The sequence below is a fragment of the Asparagus officinalis genome, chromosome 4 (assembly GCF_001876935.1).
Source record: "Asparagus officinalis chromosome 4, Aspof.V1, whole genome shotgun sequence".
In the NCBI taxonomy this organism is placed as follows: domain Eukaryota; kingdom Viridiplantae; phylum Streptophyta; class Magnoliopsida; order Asparagales; family Asparagaceae; genus Asparagus; species Asparagus officinalis.
Window position 1 is genome coordinate 37,757,378 of NC_033797.1, and position 19,206 is coordinate 37,776,583.

Below are 19,206 nucleotides of genomic sequence, written 5' to 3' on the forward strand. Positions count from 1 at the left end.
TTGCATAGGTAGAGATTTCTAAAGCTATCATTGCATCTTGAATCTCATTTTGTAATCCTTTCACAAATTTTTTAATCTTGCGTTCCTCGGTGTCAACTGTATTTTTTACAAACTTCATTAACTTTTTAAAATTTGGAGCAGATTGTGCAACATTCATATTTTCTTGTTTTAAGGAGATAAATTCTTCCTCCTATTTTTCCCTAACAACTGGTGGAAAGTACTCATCATTAAATTCCTTAATGAAGTTTTCCCATATTTGTGGTGTATATTCTTGGGTCCACTTTTCCTCAATCATCCTCCACCATTCTCATGCTCCTCCTTGTAATTAGAATACTGCATAAGAAACTTTGCTTTCATCATTATATCTTAGTGCAGTAAAAATATTCTCGATATCTTCAAGCCATAATTCTGCTTTTTCGTCGTCTGGTTCACTGAAGAACTTTGGAGGGTTGAACTTTTAGAATCTTTCTAAAGCCTTGTCTTCTTCAATCCCTAATTGTTTAACATTCTCAAGTGTAGTTTGTCTCCTTTCTGGCTCGTCGTGTTGGTTTCCTTGATTTTGCTCGAGTTGAGTTAATGTCGCTAGAATTTGATTTAAGATGTTAGGGTCTGGTCCAGGCTAGTTATTTGAATTGTTCTCTTGATTGTGTCGGGGTCTTCCTTATCCAACCATCTAGAACGAAATAGCTTTATTAGATAAGCAAGTTTGTATACTATTTACTATTTACTATGATTTATTTTGAAGAGTATTTATAGAGCAAAGTGTAACTATATTTTGAGATTAATACAACTATATAGGGAATGTTTACAAAATTGGGTGCATATAAACCAAAATTATGCGCCCTCAGATCTCCCCCTAACATTTGCTTACTGGTCAAAGTTATGCTCATGTTATATCGTAGGCTGACCATGGTTAATAGTTATTATACATATACAAATCTATTTCTAGTTATTTTTCTTGTGGTTCCTCTTTACTCCTCCTCCAAATTTCCTTTGTCTCCTCCTCCAGATCTTCTTCTGAGCTAGACTCTATTATAATAACTTCTCGGTGATTATTTCTCCTTTCATTATCTAACTCGACAAGTGCTTCAAGTTTCCCAAGTACTTGTAATTGAGCATAGTGTCTCAAGTCATCTTTTTCTAGAAGTAATAGGTTTCTTTGTCGCACAAGGATGCCTAGATCTTAGGATAGCCTTGTCCTCTCTCTCACAAATTGCCCAAGCATAAGCTCTGCCTACTCTAGTTTATTTCCCATACTTTGAAGTTGACAGTAATACATCTTAAATTGACTCATATCAGCATCCCATTCGGTCATTACATTAAACACTTCTTGATTGGTGTACCATCTCCCACATAGACAAGGTGGATATGGTTCATTGAAGGGAATATTACTTCCCGCACTACTTTGAGCTGGGTTAGACATTTCCTGTAATACAATACGAGTTAGTACTAAAAATAGACTCATAACTTACAACTCAAGAATCTTATCCTAGCTTTTTCTTCGTAGGCTCTGATACCAGATTTGTCACACCCTACAATTAGAATTATTTTACGAAATCAAAATTAGAGTGTGAAACTGAAAACTATACAATACAAACCACTAATTTTTATTTTATTTTATTTATACAGTACATAACATGCTCCTTCTTCTCAAGCTAATTAGAAGTCATTTTACAGAGATAGATCCCTTTTTTCAGCAATGGTCCTCTGCTTATGCTCCCGCTTGATCTGAAAAGGCGGATTAATAAAAGAATAAGCTACACTAGCCCAGTGAGATTTCTAATATGTTCTATACTGAAATTTAGTAAAGTAATAGGCAGTTAACATCCGGAGAAGTTTAAAACTCAACTAATAGTTAAAATAATTAACAAAATATGTAATGAAATTACCTCAATAACCACTTTACCTGTGGGTACCACCATATGTATTCATCCATAATACAACGATAATAACAATAATTCGAGGCATAAGCCTTACGTAATCCGGATATGTGTCGATCAATCAATCAATCAATAACCCAATTAATACTGACAGTTTCTTTTTAGTATTTTCAATTGATACATGGTACTGAGGTTGTAGTCAATCAGTATTTTTATTCGATACGTGGTATTGAGGTTGTAGCCAATATGAGGGGTTCCATTATAGCCTGATTTACTTATAAAAACAATCATCATGTTAAAAAAATGATATGATCTATTAAGTTATTTTAGATAGAAATAGAAGGACAAAATATCATTCAAGGAACCATGTAAAGGAACCATGTAAAGAATATGGTATCAAGAGAAATGAAGGAGATAATTTAACATTTGATAATGTCAAGACTAAAGCAAAACGTTATTTATATGTGTTGGATGTCTCACCTTCCACTTTACCTCACTTCTTGATCATGAGTAAGACATTTTATTAAGGAGAGTTCCCTTCTTTTCTTTTTTATATAATGTCGGTTACAGTAAAAGCCAAGAGTACTACTTAATAATAAGCTTGTAGAAAAAGAAATATTAGCATGGTTAGTCTGTAGTGAAAATAATAGCGTTACGCACTAACTTCGAAGCTATCACAAATGTGTAGAGAAAATAATAGTATCACAACTTGTATGTTAAGGGACAAATGAAAAGAAAGTGGATTATGTTGGGCGCAGAGTCATGCCCTCACGTCGCAGAAGCGATATTACCCGAGAGAAAACCCTGACTTTTGTTGTCACAAAAGCTCAAGTCAACCTCTATATTCTTGTTTCACAAAGGAAACAAGAATAGAAAGTGAAATATCTCAACAAAGTGAAATATACACTCTTCCTCTCATCAGTTTTAGGACTGACTTGTCGAGGGAACCTACAAGCAATAGCCAACACCCAGAAAAAACAATAAAAACACGAGATTTACATGGTTCGGCAAACTTGCCTACGTCCACGGGAGGGGTGAGGAGAGATTCCAATATGAGGAGAACACCGACGACTTGTACAACCCACAAGCTCATCACAAAGAAAGAAGCTTTGATTTTTACCCAAAAGAAATTGACCTCTCTCTTGTAAAATGTCTCTAAAGCTCTCACCTTTCTCATCAAGATCTCAGATCTGAAAACTCTTTAGTTGCCGCCAAAAAACCCTCTATTTTTCCTCCTAAAAACCCTAGAATAAGAGTTCCTATTTATACCAAAAAAATCCCAACAAAAAACAAATTTTGGTTCGTAGGAATCGGCGCCCCCGAGACATCTCGTGTCTTGGGTGTGGGCCCCCCACGTGCCTGCTTGGTGTCTTCACTCAAGCTCATGTGGGTGTGGCCCCCACGTGCCCCACACGTTCACAATTCTTTACCTCGTACATCATTTAATAAACCTCAAATTTTGGACGAACACCAGAAGAACACCGCGAACAACACGAGAGAGATCTGAAAACACCAAAGCAAGCCAAACCAGCTGCGCCATTTTACCGCGGCTGCTTACGTACCCTCCACCGTGATCAAGCTAAACGTAGTTCAAGATTTGTTCTCCATATAGTCTGTCTCAACCTCACCCCATCACTGCCCCGAAGGGCCATGCCCTCTTGGGCAAATCAACATGGGATGATATGAAGCAAGTCTAAGCAATGCTGAAACTTGCTACCTGTAACCACCTTGGTCAACATGTCTGCTGGATTCTCATTCGTGTGCACCTTCATGAGAAAAATATCACCTTCCTCTATGACATCCCGCACGAAATGATACCTGACATCGATATGCTTGGTACGAGCATGATGAACTTGATTCTTCGCCAAGTGAATCACACTCTGACTGTCGCACCATAAGTTCACGTTCTCCTGCTCAATCCTTAAATCGTCTAGAAGACCCCACAACCACAATGCTTCCTTCACTCCCTCCGTCATGGCCATGTACTCGTCCTCTATAGTAGAAAGTGTCACTGTAGCCTGCAACATCGATCGCCAACTAACTGGAGCTCTATGTATCCTGAATACATAACCAGTAGTAAATCGCCGTCTATCTAGATCACTCGCATAATCAGAGTCAACAAACCCATCAATCTGACACGTATCTCCACCAAAACACAGACCCGTATCAACAGTACCCTTCAAGTACCTTAGGACCCACTTCACTGCTTCCTAATATGCCTTTTTCGGATTCGCTATGAATCTGCTGACCATACTGACTGCTTGTGAAATATCTGGGCGTGTACACACCATGACGTACATCAAACTGCTAACTACACTAGTATAAGGAACACGCTCCATATGTACCTTATCTTCCGCTGTAGTGGGAGATTGTTTACCTGAAAGCCTGAAGTGTGGAGCCAATGGAGTCACCATCGACTTAGCACTTTGCATCCTGAACCTTACGATAACCCGCTCTATGTAGCCCTTCCGACTCAAGAACAATCGCCGATTCATCCGCTCTCTTCTAATCTTCATACCTAGTATTTTTCTTACAGTGCCTATGTCCTTCATCTCGAACTCTTTACCAAGTTGAGATTTTAGCCTATCTATCTTCACCCTGCTCTTAGAAGCAAAGCATGTCATCCACATACAAAAGAAGATAGCTATAATCACCTCTACGAAGCTTCCGAATATAAACACAACAATCATAATCGCTTTGGGAAAACCCATGCTTTAGCATGAAGGAGTCAAATCGTTTGTACCATTGCCGAGGAGATTGCTTCAGTCCATAGAGTGACTTCCTCAAGCAACATACATGATGCTCCTTATCCTCAACCTTGTAGCTTTCAGGTTGATGCATATAGATCTTTTCTTCCAAGTCTCCGTGCAAGAAGATCGTCTTTACATCGAGTTGTTCCAACTCAAGATCACCATAAGCAATACTCAATAGCACCCGAATAGAAGTGTGTTTCACCACTGAAGAAAAGATCTCATTGTAATCAACACCCTCTCTTTGTGCAAACCCTTTAGCCACTAGACTCGCCTTGTACCTTGTACCACCAAGCTCTGAAGGATCTTCCTTTCTCTTATACACCCACTTACAACCAATAGCTTTTCTTACTACAGGCAATAGGACCACCTCTCATGTTTGGTTCTTCCAAAGAGATTCTATCTCCTCCTCCATCGCAGCCAACCAACTCTCACTATCTCTATCCTGAATAGCTTTCTCGAAGGAGACCGGCTCATCATCCTCCACCGAGAGTGTGTATTCCACCAAATTAACCTGCCCATAGTGCTTCAGGGGTTAATTAGTTCTCAGCTTCAGTACCTGCTTGTATGCTCGCCTTGGCCTAGTGAAAGCCAAACTATCCTCGAGCTGCTATTATTGTAGTGCTTGTGTATTCTCCTGCTGAACCTCTTCCTGCTCAAGCTCATCATCTATCTGATTTTCTACTTGAACATGACTAGAACCTGGTTGGTCTTTAGGTTCTATCTTAATAACCTAGGATTTTGAAGTCCCAACAGTCCCAACACCATCATCCTTGGGTGCCTTAGCAATCATGGATTTCTCATCAAAGGTAACATCCATGCTGATCACGAACTTCGAATCTTCTGTACACAAAAGACGGTAGCCTTTTATACCCTTTGCATATCCTAAGAATACAACCTTCTTGGCCCTCACATCAAGTTTTCCCTTGTTGACGTGATAATAGGCGGTACACCCGAAAATCTGGAGCCTCTCATAATCTGCATGCTCCCCTGACCATACCCTATAGGGTGTATCACCATCCAATATAGAATGTGAAGAACAGTTTACAATATAACAAGTTGTAGCCACCGTTTCTGTCTACCATTTCTTGCCCAATCCAGCATAAGATTGCATACTCGTTACTTTCTCCCGCAATGTTTGGTTCAGCCTCTCCGCAACCCTATTTTGATATAGTGTAGATTTGATTGTCCAGTGTCTAGCAATCCCCTCCTAATCATAGAACTCCTTGAAAGCACCATCCGTATACTCTGTACCGTTGTCAGATCTCAGTGTCTTTAATTTCTTCCCTGTCCTGTTCTCAACCATTGCCTTCCACTTATTAAATGTCTCGAACATCTTATTTTTCTGCTTTAGAAAGTAAATCCAAGCATACCTAGAATAGTCATCTATGAACGAGACAAAGTATCTAGAATTACCATTGGAAGTTGTCTGAGCCGGACCCCAAACATCCGTGTGCACATATTCTAGTATCCCTCTACTCTAGTTCTTGCTTCTCAGAAACTGAACCTTGTGCGCCTTTCCGTACACACAATTCTCACAAAAATCCATGCAAGATTTCTTCAGATTCTTTAGCAGACCCTCCTTACCAAGCAAAACTAGACCAATCTCTGACATATGCCCAAACCGCCTATGCTATAACCGTGTGTGCTCACATGGGTCTCCATCACTTTCTTCAGTTCCAACTGCAACATCTCCCATCACCGTCGTACCTGAGAGAGTATATAAATTACCGTGAGGAACACCCTTCATCACTACAAGGGAACCCCGAATAACCATCTTCACTCCGTTCTCTATAACAATCCTGCAACCACCAGAGTCTAATGCACCAACTGAGATAAGATTCTTTCGTAAGTCGGGAATGTGCCTCACATCCGTCAAGGTTCGGACTACTCCATCATGCATCTTGATCTTGATATTACCTAGCCCCACCGTTTTACAAGCATGGTTGTTCCCCATCAATACGGTTCCACCAATAATGCTTCTGTAGATAGTAAACCACTTCCTATTTGGGCACATATGGTAAGAGCAACCTGAATCAAGAATCCACTACCCAGAAATATCCTTGCTACTTGTGACGACATAACATTCCTTCTCGCTCCCTTCCTCTGAAACATAGCTGTGACGCCCCTGTTTTCACACAAGCATCAGTGTTTGCATCAGGTTCTCATAAGACTTCGGTAGAGATAGAAGTAATAGAAGCGCCTGATCCTCATCTTCAACTATCACATCTATGTCCTTTAAGTCTGATATGATCCTATCAAACTTGTTGAAGTATTCCTGGATTGATGAGCCCTCCTCCATCTTGCAAGTATACAATTTGGATTTCAAATAGATTCGGTTCGTTAGACTCTTCGTCATGAAGGTGCTTTCTAACTTTGAACACACGCCCACAATCGTTTCCTCTCCATCTACCAAGAAAGCTACATCCCTTTCAAAGCAAAGGATAATCGACACCCGTGCTTCCAGATCCAGCTCCACCCAATCCTCATTAGACATATCCTTATGCTTCTTCTCTTTTCCAGCCAAAGCCTTGTGCAATTTTTGCGAAATCAATGAGTTTTTCATCTACATCCTCTAATAGAAAAAATCATTCTTCCCATTAAATTTTTCATTCTCGTACTTTCCTCCAACTTTAATTATTTTTTTAGTTGGCGTCATCCTTCGCTTGTATTAATAAATCTGTTTCTCTTAGGAAATTGCCAAGCACCACCTCAAACCAGAACCTGCACTACTTCTAATCTGAATAACAATTCTGATACCAATTGTTGCGCGTAGAGTCGCGCCCTCACGCCATGGAAGCGATATTACACAAGAGAAAGCCCTGACTTTTGTTGTCACAAAAGCTCAAGCCAACCTCTATATTCCTGTTTCACAAAGGAAACAAGAATAAAAAGTAAAATATCTCAACAAAGTAAAACATACACTCTTCCTCTCATCACTTCTAGGACTGACTTGTCAAGGAAACCTACAAGCAATAGACAACACCCAGAAAAATAATAAAGACATGAGATTTACGTGGTTCGGCAAACTTTTCTACGTCCATGGGAGAGGTGAGGGGAGATTACACTATGAGGAGAACACCGACGACTTGTACAACCCACAAGCTCGTCACAAAGAAATAAACTTTGATTTTTACACAAAGAAATTGATCTCTCTCTTGTAAAATCTCTCTAAAGCTCTCACATTTGTCCTCAAGATCTCAGATCTGAAAACTCTTTAGCCGCCGCCAAAAAACCCTCTATTTTTCCTCCTAAAAACCCTAGAATAAGAGTTCCTATTTACACCAAAAAATCCCAACAAAAAATAAATTTTGGCCAGTTAGAATAGACGCCGCGAGACCTCTCGTGTCTCGGGTGTGGGCCCCCACATGCCTGCTTGGTGTCTTCACTCAAGCTCACGCGGGTGTGGCCCCCACGTGCCCCACACGTTCACAGATTATCTCACCTTCTTTGTACCTCTTGTACGTCCTCTACTAGAGCTTCACTTCTACATGTATATACTTTTTTAGTACAGTATTTTGACCAATCGAGACCTCTATATATAGTCATGAACTTTGTTAATTTCTATATATTTTTTATTTTACTATGGTAGTACAGTGGGTGTTTATCCCTTTTATCCCTATCATGATGACTCACCTAAGGGTAACATGTCCTTATGGACACCATAGGGACACCACATGTTAAAGAAAACTTACTTGGGTGAGTTGTACCCACTTAGTCATTAAATTCCCCAGATATTTTGAGATGCACCATTTTTTTAATAAAAGAACCTTAGTTGTATACTAGATTATAGTATTAAAATTTTTCTTGTAGTATCAATTTTGGTCATGTGTCTTCTAGCTATTCATGCAAAGTCACAACGTGCTATTTTATAGAGAATAACTAGGTGTGGTGTTACAATCTTCTTAACTATTTTAATTCCACAAACTCCTGAACTCTATAACCCATGAACTTTTTCTAGTCTAAACCCCCTTAAAATTTTCATTTTCCCCTCAAAGTTACACTGTTAAGTCCAACATATCGCGGTCTTGGGACAACCAAAAATAGAGGACGAGAATAACCCCCCACTCTAGAAAATTACCGCTTAATCCTATCTACTATTTTCATTAGTTCTTCAATGATCGAGGGGGTACTTTGACCATAACAACTTGACTGAATAAACACTAGAAAATGTTTAAGAGGTTTAGTAACGTAAAAGTTTTGTAGTTGTCAATTATGTACAAAACCCCTAAATATGGAGGGTTTAAGGGAGTACTTTAAAATACACTACAGCTGCGTTTGGCAAGAGGCTAAATGAAGAGTTAAGCAGGTTTACCCCCTTCATTAGCCCATCAAACAGGAAAAAAAGACAAAGAGTTAACAAACCCGCACGTGAGCACAACAGCCCCTTTAACCCGTCAAAAGAAGGGTTAACAATTCTTTACTTTATAAGAAGGCGGAAAAAGGCTTGTTCTTCTCACGTGAGGGTAGGAAGCGGAATTTAGGAAAAATCTTCATCTGGATCTTGTGCGGGTAGGCGACGGAGTTCGGCAACGGAATTAGGTGAATTAGGCAGTGGAATTTGGAGGGAAAGAAGTACAGGGAAATTTTTACAGGAAAATTTAGCGGGACTAGGGAGTGAAATGAGGTAATCCACCCCCCCCCCAAATTTTGTTTCATAGTGGGATTTTCTCATAAAACACTCAGCCGGTTGCTAATCTCAAGTGACGGAGAAAGCTCGCATTAGTCCCCTCTGGCGTGGCGTGTGTTGCTCGGGGCGTATCCGGCAGGGGCGGCGCTCCTGCAGAGGCGCCTGCTGAGGCTAAGAAGGAGAATAAGGAAGAGATCGTGGAGGAAGAGGACGATGTAAGATTTATCTATCAATTTGGTCCATTTTTATTATAATTTATTGTTTTTATGTATTTTGTCGATTAATTTGGTTTTTTGTTTCTTTATTTTTTTCAATTGTAGGACATGTGCTTTAGTTTGTTCGATTGAGGTTATGGAGATTTGTTGTTGTAGGCTCACGATATCACGAAGGACTTTTAGTTGTTAGATGTTGATGGTTAGGTTTAGATTTTGACAACGTAGTTTTAGAATAAAAAAGAAAATTAGTCTTTTGAATTTTGAGTTTAATTTTTGGGGTTGCTTTTCATGATACCAAGTAGAAATACGATGAATATATTGGTTTGTATTTTGGATATAAGAACTAAAATTAGTTTATGGTTTAACGCTTTTGTCATACCTTATAACATAATTCTATTTGGATGTAGTTGAATCCTAACCCTGAATTATTTACATATAATAATCACCGTATTATTTTATGCGCTTGAGTAAAGCATCAACTGAGCGAATCTGCTATGCAATGGCAATAATAATCGAATTAATATGCTTCATTTATTATTAGATATAACATTCACTATTTACTATTTCCTTGGATAATGATCAGTACAGACACATTGGAGTAAGTTTGAAAAAAAATTGTTCCATCTGCTTCTTTCCTGTTGTTTCTTTGTGCATGAAGGAAATATAGCCTGGATATTCTTAAGGTTGATGGTAGTTGCTAGTTTTACTTAACTTTCGAAGGAGGTTTTTTTTGTAGTGGTTCTGCATGATAACCTACCATTCTGATGGGAACAGTCTAGACGATAACTATGATGACAATGCACAACTTTAATATTTTGTTGTATCTGCTATAGGTGCTTAGCACTACAAATTCATTTTGTTATTGAATTTGAGTTTCCTCTTAGGTGTCTTTAAGTTGGTGTGTTTTGTGATGTAGTAAGCCTGAAAGGAGTTAAGCACTAAATGCCAGTACATAATGTACTTATGGGTCTCAGGAACTTAAAGCTAATGTTCAGGTTTTCAATCAGTCAATGAGAACATAGTAGAAACAAACAGAAAATGCAGGAAAATCCAGAAACATGACTGATAGAAATTTATGTTGTGTTAGCAAACCATAGCTATAAGCTGAATATGATGAAGTAGGTTGGGACGATTGGTAATGAGTTCAGCTGAATTTTAAGAAAACATTTTATGCTACATTAGTGGAGAATCTAGTTGGTGATAGCTTATATTAAATGTGAACATCGCGAAGTAGGTGGTATTATGATCAATAATAGGTTGACTGATTTTTGAGATTATAGCTAACTCAAGCTCGAGTTTAATCTTTCTAATCAAATGCTTAGAATTCATGGTTGTACACAGAGCGGTCTTAAAGTGTATAGAAGTATGACCATATTTATCTTTGTTTTTTCCCATACAGATAAGGATAAAAGTTCAAATATTGAACTTGATATCATACTTAAAAAAAGACCTAGTATGATTGGTTTTAAGTTTTAAGTTTTATGTACATCAACTGTTAAGTACATGACATAATGTAACTTACTGCATCTAGAAAATAGAAAGTTCAATAACTTATAATGTTTGTTACCACATAATGTAACTTACTACATTCTCCATTAGCCCATATCATTATTTTCAGCTTCTTTCGCCTAATTAGATACAAATGTTGTATGTAATTGAACAAGGAAATAATAAATAAGTTTAATTCATTATTCTGTTATATTGCTCTGAACATAGTTGTTTTTTCAACTTCATTTGTGATTTCCTTATTGTAGAATGTTGATACTTTTTTCATATGGATCTACTCATGAAGAGAATAACAGTTGTATATGTTTCCCTATTGCAGAATGTTGATACTTTTTTTATTTATGTTTCCTTATCGCAGAAGGTTTCCGAAAGTAGCAGAAAGGATGAAGGATGGTCTGTGGCTGAGTTTTAGAAGACCACACATCTTATAAACTTTGTTGTTTATTTCAGTTTGTTAATCATACATTCTGTATGTTGTTTGTGTTGTTTTGACTGCATGTGTGGTTTGAGGATTGCCTATGTTATTGTATTGCACTGCTTAAAAAATTTTAGGCTTTGTATTTGGCCTGCGGAGTTATGTAATAGATTGTTTGTTCAGTATGGGGTTTGAAATTTGAGCTCGTTATCTATTTTGTAGTTAAAAAATTTGGATCTGATTATTACTTTTTTCTGCTTTGTCACTTCTTGTCCATCCCTGTGCAGCACTAATCCCATTGTTGTATGTTGCATGTACTCAATTCTTGGTTGTTTATTCAGATCCTATAGGGTCAGTTTGGTGATCTTCAAATACCTTGGTCGGGACCAATCCTTATCCAATTTTAAGAAGAAATGGTTGTGTGTTGCATTCATCCTGATCCTGGAGCTGGTTACTTTGTTAATTCACTTTGATTCCTCCTTCAGCTGAGTATGTCTCCCTACAGCAAGTTGACCATGGTTATGTATGCTTAGCTTAGTACAAACTTTTTTAAGCATGTTAATATTTTATTTCAGTCCTAAATATTGATTTGTTTGCGGCTTGTAAAAATAATGGGGTTCTTAGTATACATGGGAATTGTCCAATTTTTTCGTTTTTGATGAGGTAATTATTTATAAATATTCAATAAGGGCGAAAGTGATATTTTTTTAAAAAATAATGAGATTAATCTCATTTAACCCCTCTTCATTTGCGAAACACAAAAGACTTAACCCATTGTCTTAACTATCGTATCCAAACAGGTTTAGAATTTTTTTAACTCTTCAAGATGGATTAACTAAGTTAACCTTTCTCTTTAATCACTCTTCCTTAACCCTTTGTTTGAGTTCGCTTGACCGTACTACTTAAAAAAAAAAAGAGCCCCAGTAAATTTTCATAATCACTTTTGGAGGACAAATTTTCAAAACCAACCCTTTTGGTTTTTTATTTGTAAAAAACGACCTATTTCAGTTTTATTTGCAAAAACTGACCTGGTTTCAGCCTCAGCGCTGAAACCAGGTCGGTTTTTGAAAAAAAGTTTCCGAAACTTCACGGGAGTTGAACTCCCGTGAAGTTTAGCAGCTTTTAATTAAGTTGCTAAACTTCACGGGAGTTGAACTCCCGTGAAGTTTCAATCAGTTAAAAAATTTTTTTGAACTGTGAAACTTCCGGGAGTATCAAGCTCGCCGTGAAGTTTAGCAGCTTAATTAAAAGCTCTAAACTTCAGCGGGAGTTCAAAACTCCCGTGATAGTTGCGAAACTTTTTTCAAAAAACGCGAGCCTGCTTTCAGCGGCTGAGGCTGAAACGCAGGTCGGTTTTTACAAAATATTTGTAAAAAATGGCTGCTTTTTTAGCAAAATAAAAAATCAAAAAGGTTGGTTTTGAGAATTGTACCGCACTTTGGAAAAGCTGAAGCTACGCAAGGATTAGGCGTGGTGAAAAACCCACTTCGCACACCGTGGTCCGAACTTTGACCAGCCACCGGCGCCACCACCGGCCAACCACCGACCCGAATCTCAATACCTGCAAGCCCATAAGATCGGCGGAAAACCAAAACCTCTTTCATTTCTCCAAGGCGACGACGACGAATGGAAAGAGAGAGAGATAATTCCCCCGCAAATGGGGCGGGCCTGCCCCCTCGCGTGGTCAACCGATCTCGGAAGACTCGATGGCGTTGAAGTGCTCCCTGGCGTCCTCGCCGTCGTGACGGCGATATGTCGTACGGCCGCCTAACAGCGTCGTCCACATGCACCACGTCGCGCCCTCGGCGACGAAGGCGCCCGCTGCGTCCGACTTCTCCGAGGCCCGTGCCCATCCGCCACATCCACAAGCTCTCCGTCGACATCGTCGGCCGCCAGGTCTCCTCTAAATTTCGGTTCTTGATTCTTTCTCTGAAAAAAAAAAGATTCTTAATTGTTTGGGGTTTCTGTTTGTAGGAAGGGCAGCCGGGGTTGGAGGAGGCGGCGGAGTATATAAAGGGGCAGCTTCAGGCCTTGGCGGATCGGGCCGGGCCCCAGCTTAGGTTAGTTCATTTGATCCTTTTCACAGTTGTGGTGATTTTCTATTTTAGGGCGAATTTTGTTTGGATTGAACGATTTCGGATATTATTTGCTTGCTGGTTTACTGATTGCTTTGTTACAATGACACCTCGACTTTAGACGTTCTTACAACGGATAACAGTAGCAGAGATTTGTGTTTATTGTTAATTTGTGCTGACTGGTTGATTGGATAGTCAATTTTAGCTGTGGGCGTTACTATGTTATGTGAGATTTTGCTGTGATTGCTCAACATGAATAAATCTAGCTGACAGTAGGAGCAGCTTGATAGCTAGCTCTACCCCTCCCGACTTTCCCCCCACCCCTATGCTATAAGCTATAACATCGCCCAGGTGTTGTTTATTGGTTGTTCCCTCGATCAGACCGGTAAGGATACCAATAGATATGTATAGTCTCATTGATTGGTTCCGCTTGTTATAATGTATTTACTTAAAAAGGCTTTAAACTGCATTTACTGGTATTGGGGGTAATACTGATTAATTTATTATCAAACAAAACTGGGCTCACAAGCCTGGACTAGTTTATTGATTGAAAACCATCTCGGGTGAACCTTACCAGTATCCCTTTGCATGTAAACTAAACAACGATTGATTTGGACATCAGGCAATATAAAGGAAGCAGGTAAACTTGTTCTTTTTTACATGTGGTAGCAGTGGTTTACCTGTTTGTAGAAGCATGATGTGCTGCCGCTGTTTAGGTTTAGACTGCTTGAGCATCAAAGTACTATGCTAATTTCAAAGAGAATAGAAGCAAAAGATATGTACGGGAGAAAATGTTTGCATTCACAAGGAATATAATAAAAGAACACTGACAGGCTTAAAATGTATACAAATGATAAAGAATTATATGTAACTTTTAAGGAAATCTTCTGCATGGACCTTTATCCATTTCCATTAAAAACCATCTTATATGATAATCAATCCACTTAACCACTGTGTAAAGGCTCAATTATAAATCACTATTTCGAAAAGGGTAATGAGAATTTGACAATTGGTGTATACAGAGGCTTTTTATACTCCACCATATTGCTGCTAACAGTTGGCCCTACAATAATGTCCATTTATTTTGTTTGCAGGGTTGTTATGTATTCGTCTATAGGCCCGTGGTCAGCAGTACTTTCGGAACTTGTTGGAACTTATAGGAACTGCTGAGTATTAATTATAGTTGTACTCTAGACTGAACCTTCACTGTGCTGCACTAAATTCAGCTAACAGAGTATGCAGGGTAGCTAGTCTTTAAAATTGTTCACCGTTCATTTGTCATGTGCTGTTAAGATCTAACCTGTCCAAGAAGTTTATAATCCTGTTCTAGTTTGCAAAGGAACTTTAGATATCTGTTTGTTTTTTTCCATTTTGTACTTGTTTTATATGAAGTTGACTATCCCGCATTACATAAGTTTTATCTTTTTCCATTTGACAGAGTGGAGATTGATGAAACACTTGTTAGCGGTTCTTTCAGCATGATGTTTTTGCGCCATAGCATTGCTCTTGGGTACAGGAATCATAAAAATATTGCCATGAGGTATGTCTACTAGGTTACGTAACTTTTCCTTTTGCTTTTTTCAGGGAATGATATTTCAGCCTAAATGTTTATGTGCTTCCAACTATACGACTGAACAATGTGGATTATATGGTTTGAGTTCCATATGGCTTTGATTTGTGTATGATACTTTCCAAATGCATTTTAAGTCATGATGCCATAAAATATGGTACTAATAACTAGTTATTCACAATGTTTGAATGCCACTGACATAGAGTAATGATTTCTAGATGATATGTTAATGTTATGTTTTGTTCTGTTGTATGTATGCATATGCCTTCCTTTAATGGTGAGTTTATATATTTTCTGTGTTACACATCATGGTTGTTGTCAAATGCCTTTGGGTAGTAGAAGGCAAATATCACTCTTACAGACTTATAGTATAGGGTGTTTTCTGCGATGTGTTAATCAAGAAATTCAAACGGAACCTGATCATTTGGTCTATGAGAAATAGGAGAAGGAACTAGAGTTTGTGTTGATTTCTTGTGAGGCTTTGGTGCGCACACTTTTGGCTTCCTTGTTTATAGCGGTCAACATGTTCTGCAGAGAATGAACACAGAGAGAGGGAAGGAGGGAGGAAGGGGAATAAAGAGTTTCCTCTCATATGTTGTTTTGCTTCCAGTGATATCCACTGATATCCCTCTGACTCATGAAGTTTTCTCAATGTTGGTGTTGGAAGTCTATCCAAAGATTGAAGAGTTACTTTGTCCATTGAAGATTGAAGAAGATGTGAACGTTCTAATCATTGTTTTAAATATTCCGATATGGCCCGATATATCCCCAATATGTCCTTTTACAGGGCTTGCTGCAACCGAAATGATCTCAAAATATCATTTACCGTTTTTTGGCTATTTTGGGCAATATATCCCCGATATAGTCGATATATCAGCTGATATGTTGACCGATATGTCCTTTTATACCGCTTGTTGCAATACAATATACTGTGTTTGGTAATTTTTGGGTGACATATCATGACTTTTCCATTATATGAAATGACGTTTTGGCCTCAAAATCAGAAAAAATATTGTAACGCTAATTTGTACTTTTTTGTTTTACAAGGTTGATTAGTGATCCTAAACATATAATATTTACATTTTATATGCTTAAATTTTTATTAAGTATGTTGAGATTATATTTTAGTGCATTATACTATACAAGAAAATATTTGTTATTGCATTTCGATATTTACCATATATCCCTGATATTTTTCTGATATCTGCAATTCAATATGAATTTTGGCTATCCAATATTTTTCCGATATCCGATATTTAAAACATTGGTTCAATATCATCCTTGTAGTTGCCAATTTATTCATAATAGATCTCTCTTTTCCTATGTAATTTTTGGAGCCACTTATTGATGCAAAACAGATAGTGGAGATTTGTTGTGGAGACTTATTTGGATAAAAAAATATAAATCAGAAACATTAAAATTGCATCTCTTATTTTATAAAGAAAAGATACAAATGATGGGCCTCACACTTGGGCACTTCCCATGGCGGTCTCACACGCCTAATATTAGTTGCAATGCACATGCATGGTTTCTTACAAACACTCTCCTTCCTCAAATGAAAAAGTACTTCATTATTTATATAACCAAAACAAATTCCTCATCCGAACTAATAGATAAAAATCAAATAATGCATCCTAACAAAATAACAAATTCAATCCTAACCAAACAACAAACTCAATCCTAATTAAAGATCTCAACTAAAAGAAAAATCAAATCCTTAAGGCCCCATTTGGTAAATGGTTAAAGAGGAGGGACTAAGGAGAAACGTTAACATAGTTAGCCCATTTGTTAATACGAAGGGTTAAATTTTTTAATCCTTTAGGTTAGTTAATTTTAATTCTTGTGGTTATTTTTTGTGTTTTGGAAATAAAAAAAATTATGACCACTTTCTTTAAAAATAGAGGGGTTATCTCTTGTCCTGTCTAAAATGATGGATTTGTAGAACCCTTGTTTTGAGAGATTAACTCATTTTAACCTCTTTAAAAGGATTTGTAAACCCTTCTATTATTTTTTGTGTTTGGCAAATTATCAGGGGTTAACTCAGTTTAGACAATGTGTAAATCTTGTGTGTTTCGCAGGCTAAGGATGAGTGAACTCTCCTTAACCTTTCACTTAACCCTTTGCCAAACGAGGCTTCTATCTCAATCCTAAATGGATATCATTGTACTTTTCAATTGCTGCGTTGCTAATGTAGAAGTTGCAATAGTGGATCTTTTCGGTTTCGAGACCAAATGTCGAGAATGGGTGGTGGAGATTTGCTAAGTGTGATTTAATTGGATAAAAAACACACAAACATTGGAATTACATTTCTCATTTAATAAATAAAAAGATACAAATTTAGGCTTCACACCCGGGCACTTCACATGCTGGCAACTCATATGCCAAATAGTAGTTGCAATTCTTATGCTGGATATCTCTCAAACATTCTTCTCTCCTCCCTCAAATGAAAACATACATTATTTATAGAACTAAAACAAAGCCCTAATCCGAACTAATAGATAAAAATCAAATAACACGTCCTAACAAAATAACAAATCCAATCCTAATTAAACAATAAGCTCAATCCGATCAATAGATCTCAACTAATAGAAAAATCAAATCTATAAAAGAGATCCTAAATTAATATCCATTGAATCTTTTGCCAGATTCAGATCGGATTTGAATCTATCCTGCATCACTTATCCTTCAGTTTCATGCAATCTAAGGCAGGTATCACTTATCCTTTAGCTCCATGCAATCAACAACGTGTGTTTCACGATTCACATTTGATACTTCGTTCCTTGGATTTTTATTCATTTTTCTATAAAACCTAATTGGGGGGGATGGCACAATGAAGAGTTATCGCCGTGTGATTGGAAGTCATGGGTTAGAGTTGTGAAAAGGAAAACTACTGCTTGAAATATGCAAGATAGGGTTACATACAATTGACCCAAAGTGGTCTGACCCCTTCCCAGATCGTGCTTGTAGCTGCAGCTTCGTGCACTGGACTCTAATCAGAAGCTGGTCAGTAATTCTACATTATGATAATGCCTGGAAGCAGCCTTTCTTATGAAAACTTGAGCAAACTAGAATAACTAAGGCTATTCCTTAGAGCTTTCAATATTGAAAGTTCAAGGAATTGAGGGTTTGTTGGTTTGGAAAGGCTGAGGATTTGTTATCTTGTTTCGGTGTTCTTCTTTCTTTTTTCCTATGCTAACTGGGCATGTACCCATGCTTGTACTGAAACTTTGTGGACACTTTTGAATATGTGCATACATTTATTCAGTGTATACTCAATTATATAATACATGTTTAAATTTAAAACACTCCTCATATGCTTCTTAAATGTATATCCTACACTTCACATCTATTTCGTAAATATTGATCTTATTTAAATGTAAAAACAAAATTAATCTTATGTAAATTACTAATTTTAAGTTTTTAACACATAAATATATATAACACGCACATATACCCATGTCCCCGTACCCTACCATTTACAAATTTGCTGTGTTCCATGCCCATACCAATTCCCGTACCAGTACCTGTTCACGTACGGGCGTACCTATGCAACTTAGTGTTCTTCTTTCTGGCTGTACCAATTTGATATCAGAGCACACCTGGTCCTCCTAATCTTCAATCACTTTCATTTCGTTTAACATTAATTCATCCCTTTGTAATGAGTGTTACTGTACGGGAGAAGCAGAGCAATGACATCTACAACCTAATTCAAGACTTGCTTCCTGCTTCTACTTGTCACTTGCACCTTTTTCTGATGATGTGTGGAAACAAATTGAAGACTTTGCCTCCTCAAGCATTGCCCTCCCAGCTTCCGCTGATGTTCCCATCTCACCTATCACCATCAAATAGTTTAGTTCCGAGGAGGTCGAATACGAGTTCGATCAGACCAAGTTCGAGGAATACCTTTCATCCTCGTCTAGATCAACCAACCCCCGCAAGTCCAAGAAGTCCAAGTTCTCCTCCAGGAAAAAAACTCGTTGGTTTGAAGAAGTCGAAGCCACCAACGAAGATCTCGCCCCGTTTGATGCCAAAGTCGCATCGGGAGAGATTCCTCCAGTTTCCAACCAGGTCAGATCTGCTCTGGCCAACCCTTCTGCCGCAGGGGGCGTGGTGACTCTCTCGAAGAGAGCCCGCCAAAGGCAACATCAACGCCTTGCGAAACGAT

The 19,206-nt window shown here is 38.0% G+C and overlaps 1 protein-coding gene across 2 annotated transcripts in view; it reads left to right on the forward strand.

Moving 5' to 3' along the window:
- Positions 13,220-19,206, forward strand: part of LOC109837209 (endoplasmic reticulum metallopeptidase 1) — a 59,671-nt gene continuing 53,684 nt past the window's right edge. The window contains exons 1-3 of one of the 2 annotated variants that reach the window (XM_020405348.1): positions 13,220-13,292; positions 13,371-13,456; positions 14,910-15,011. In XM_020405348.1, the coding sequence (XP_020260937.1) occupies positions 14,950-15,011 (62 nt within the window). In that variant the 5' untranslated portion in view covers positions 13,220-13,292; positions 13,371-13,456; positions 14,910-14,949. Of the gene's footprint in view, positions 13,293-13,370; positions 13,457-14,909; positions 15,012-19,206 lie in introns of those variants that run through there. The other variant, XM_020405349.1, reaches the window with a different exon arrangement.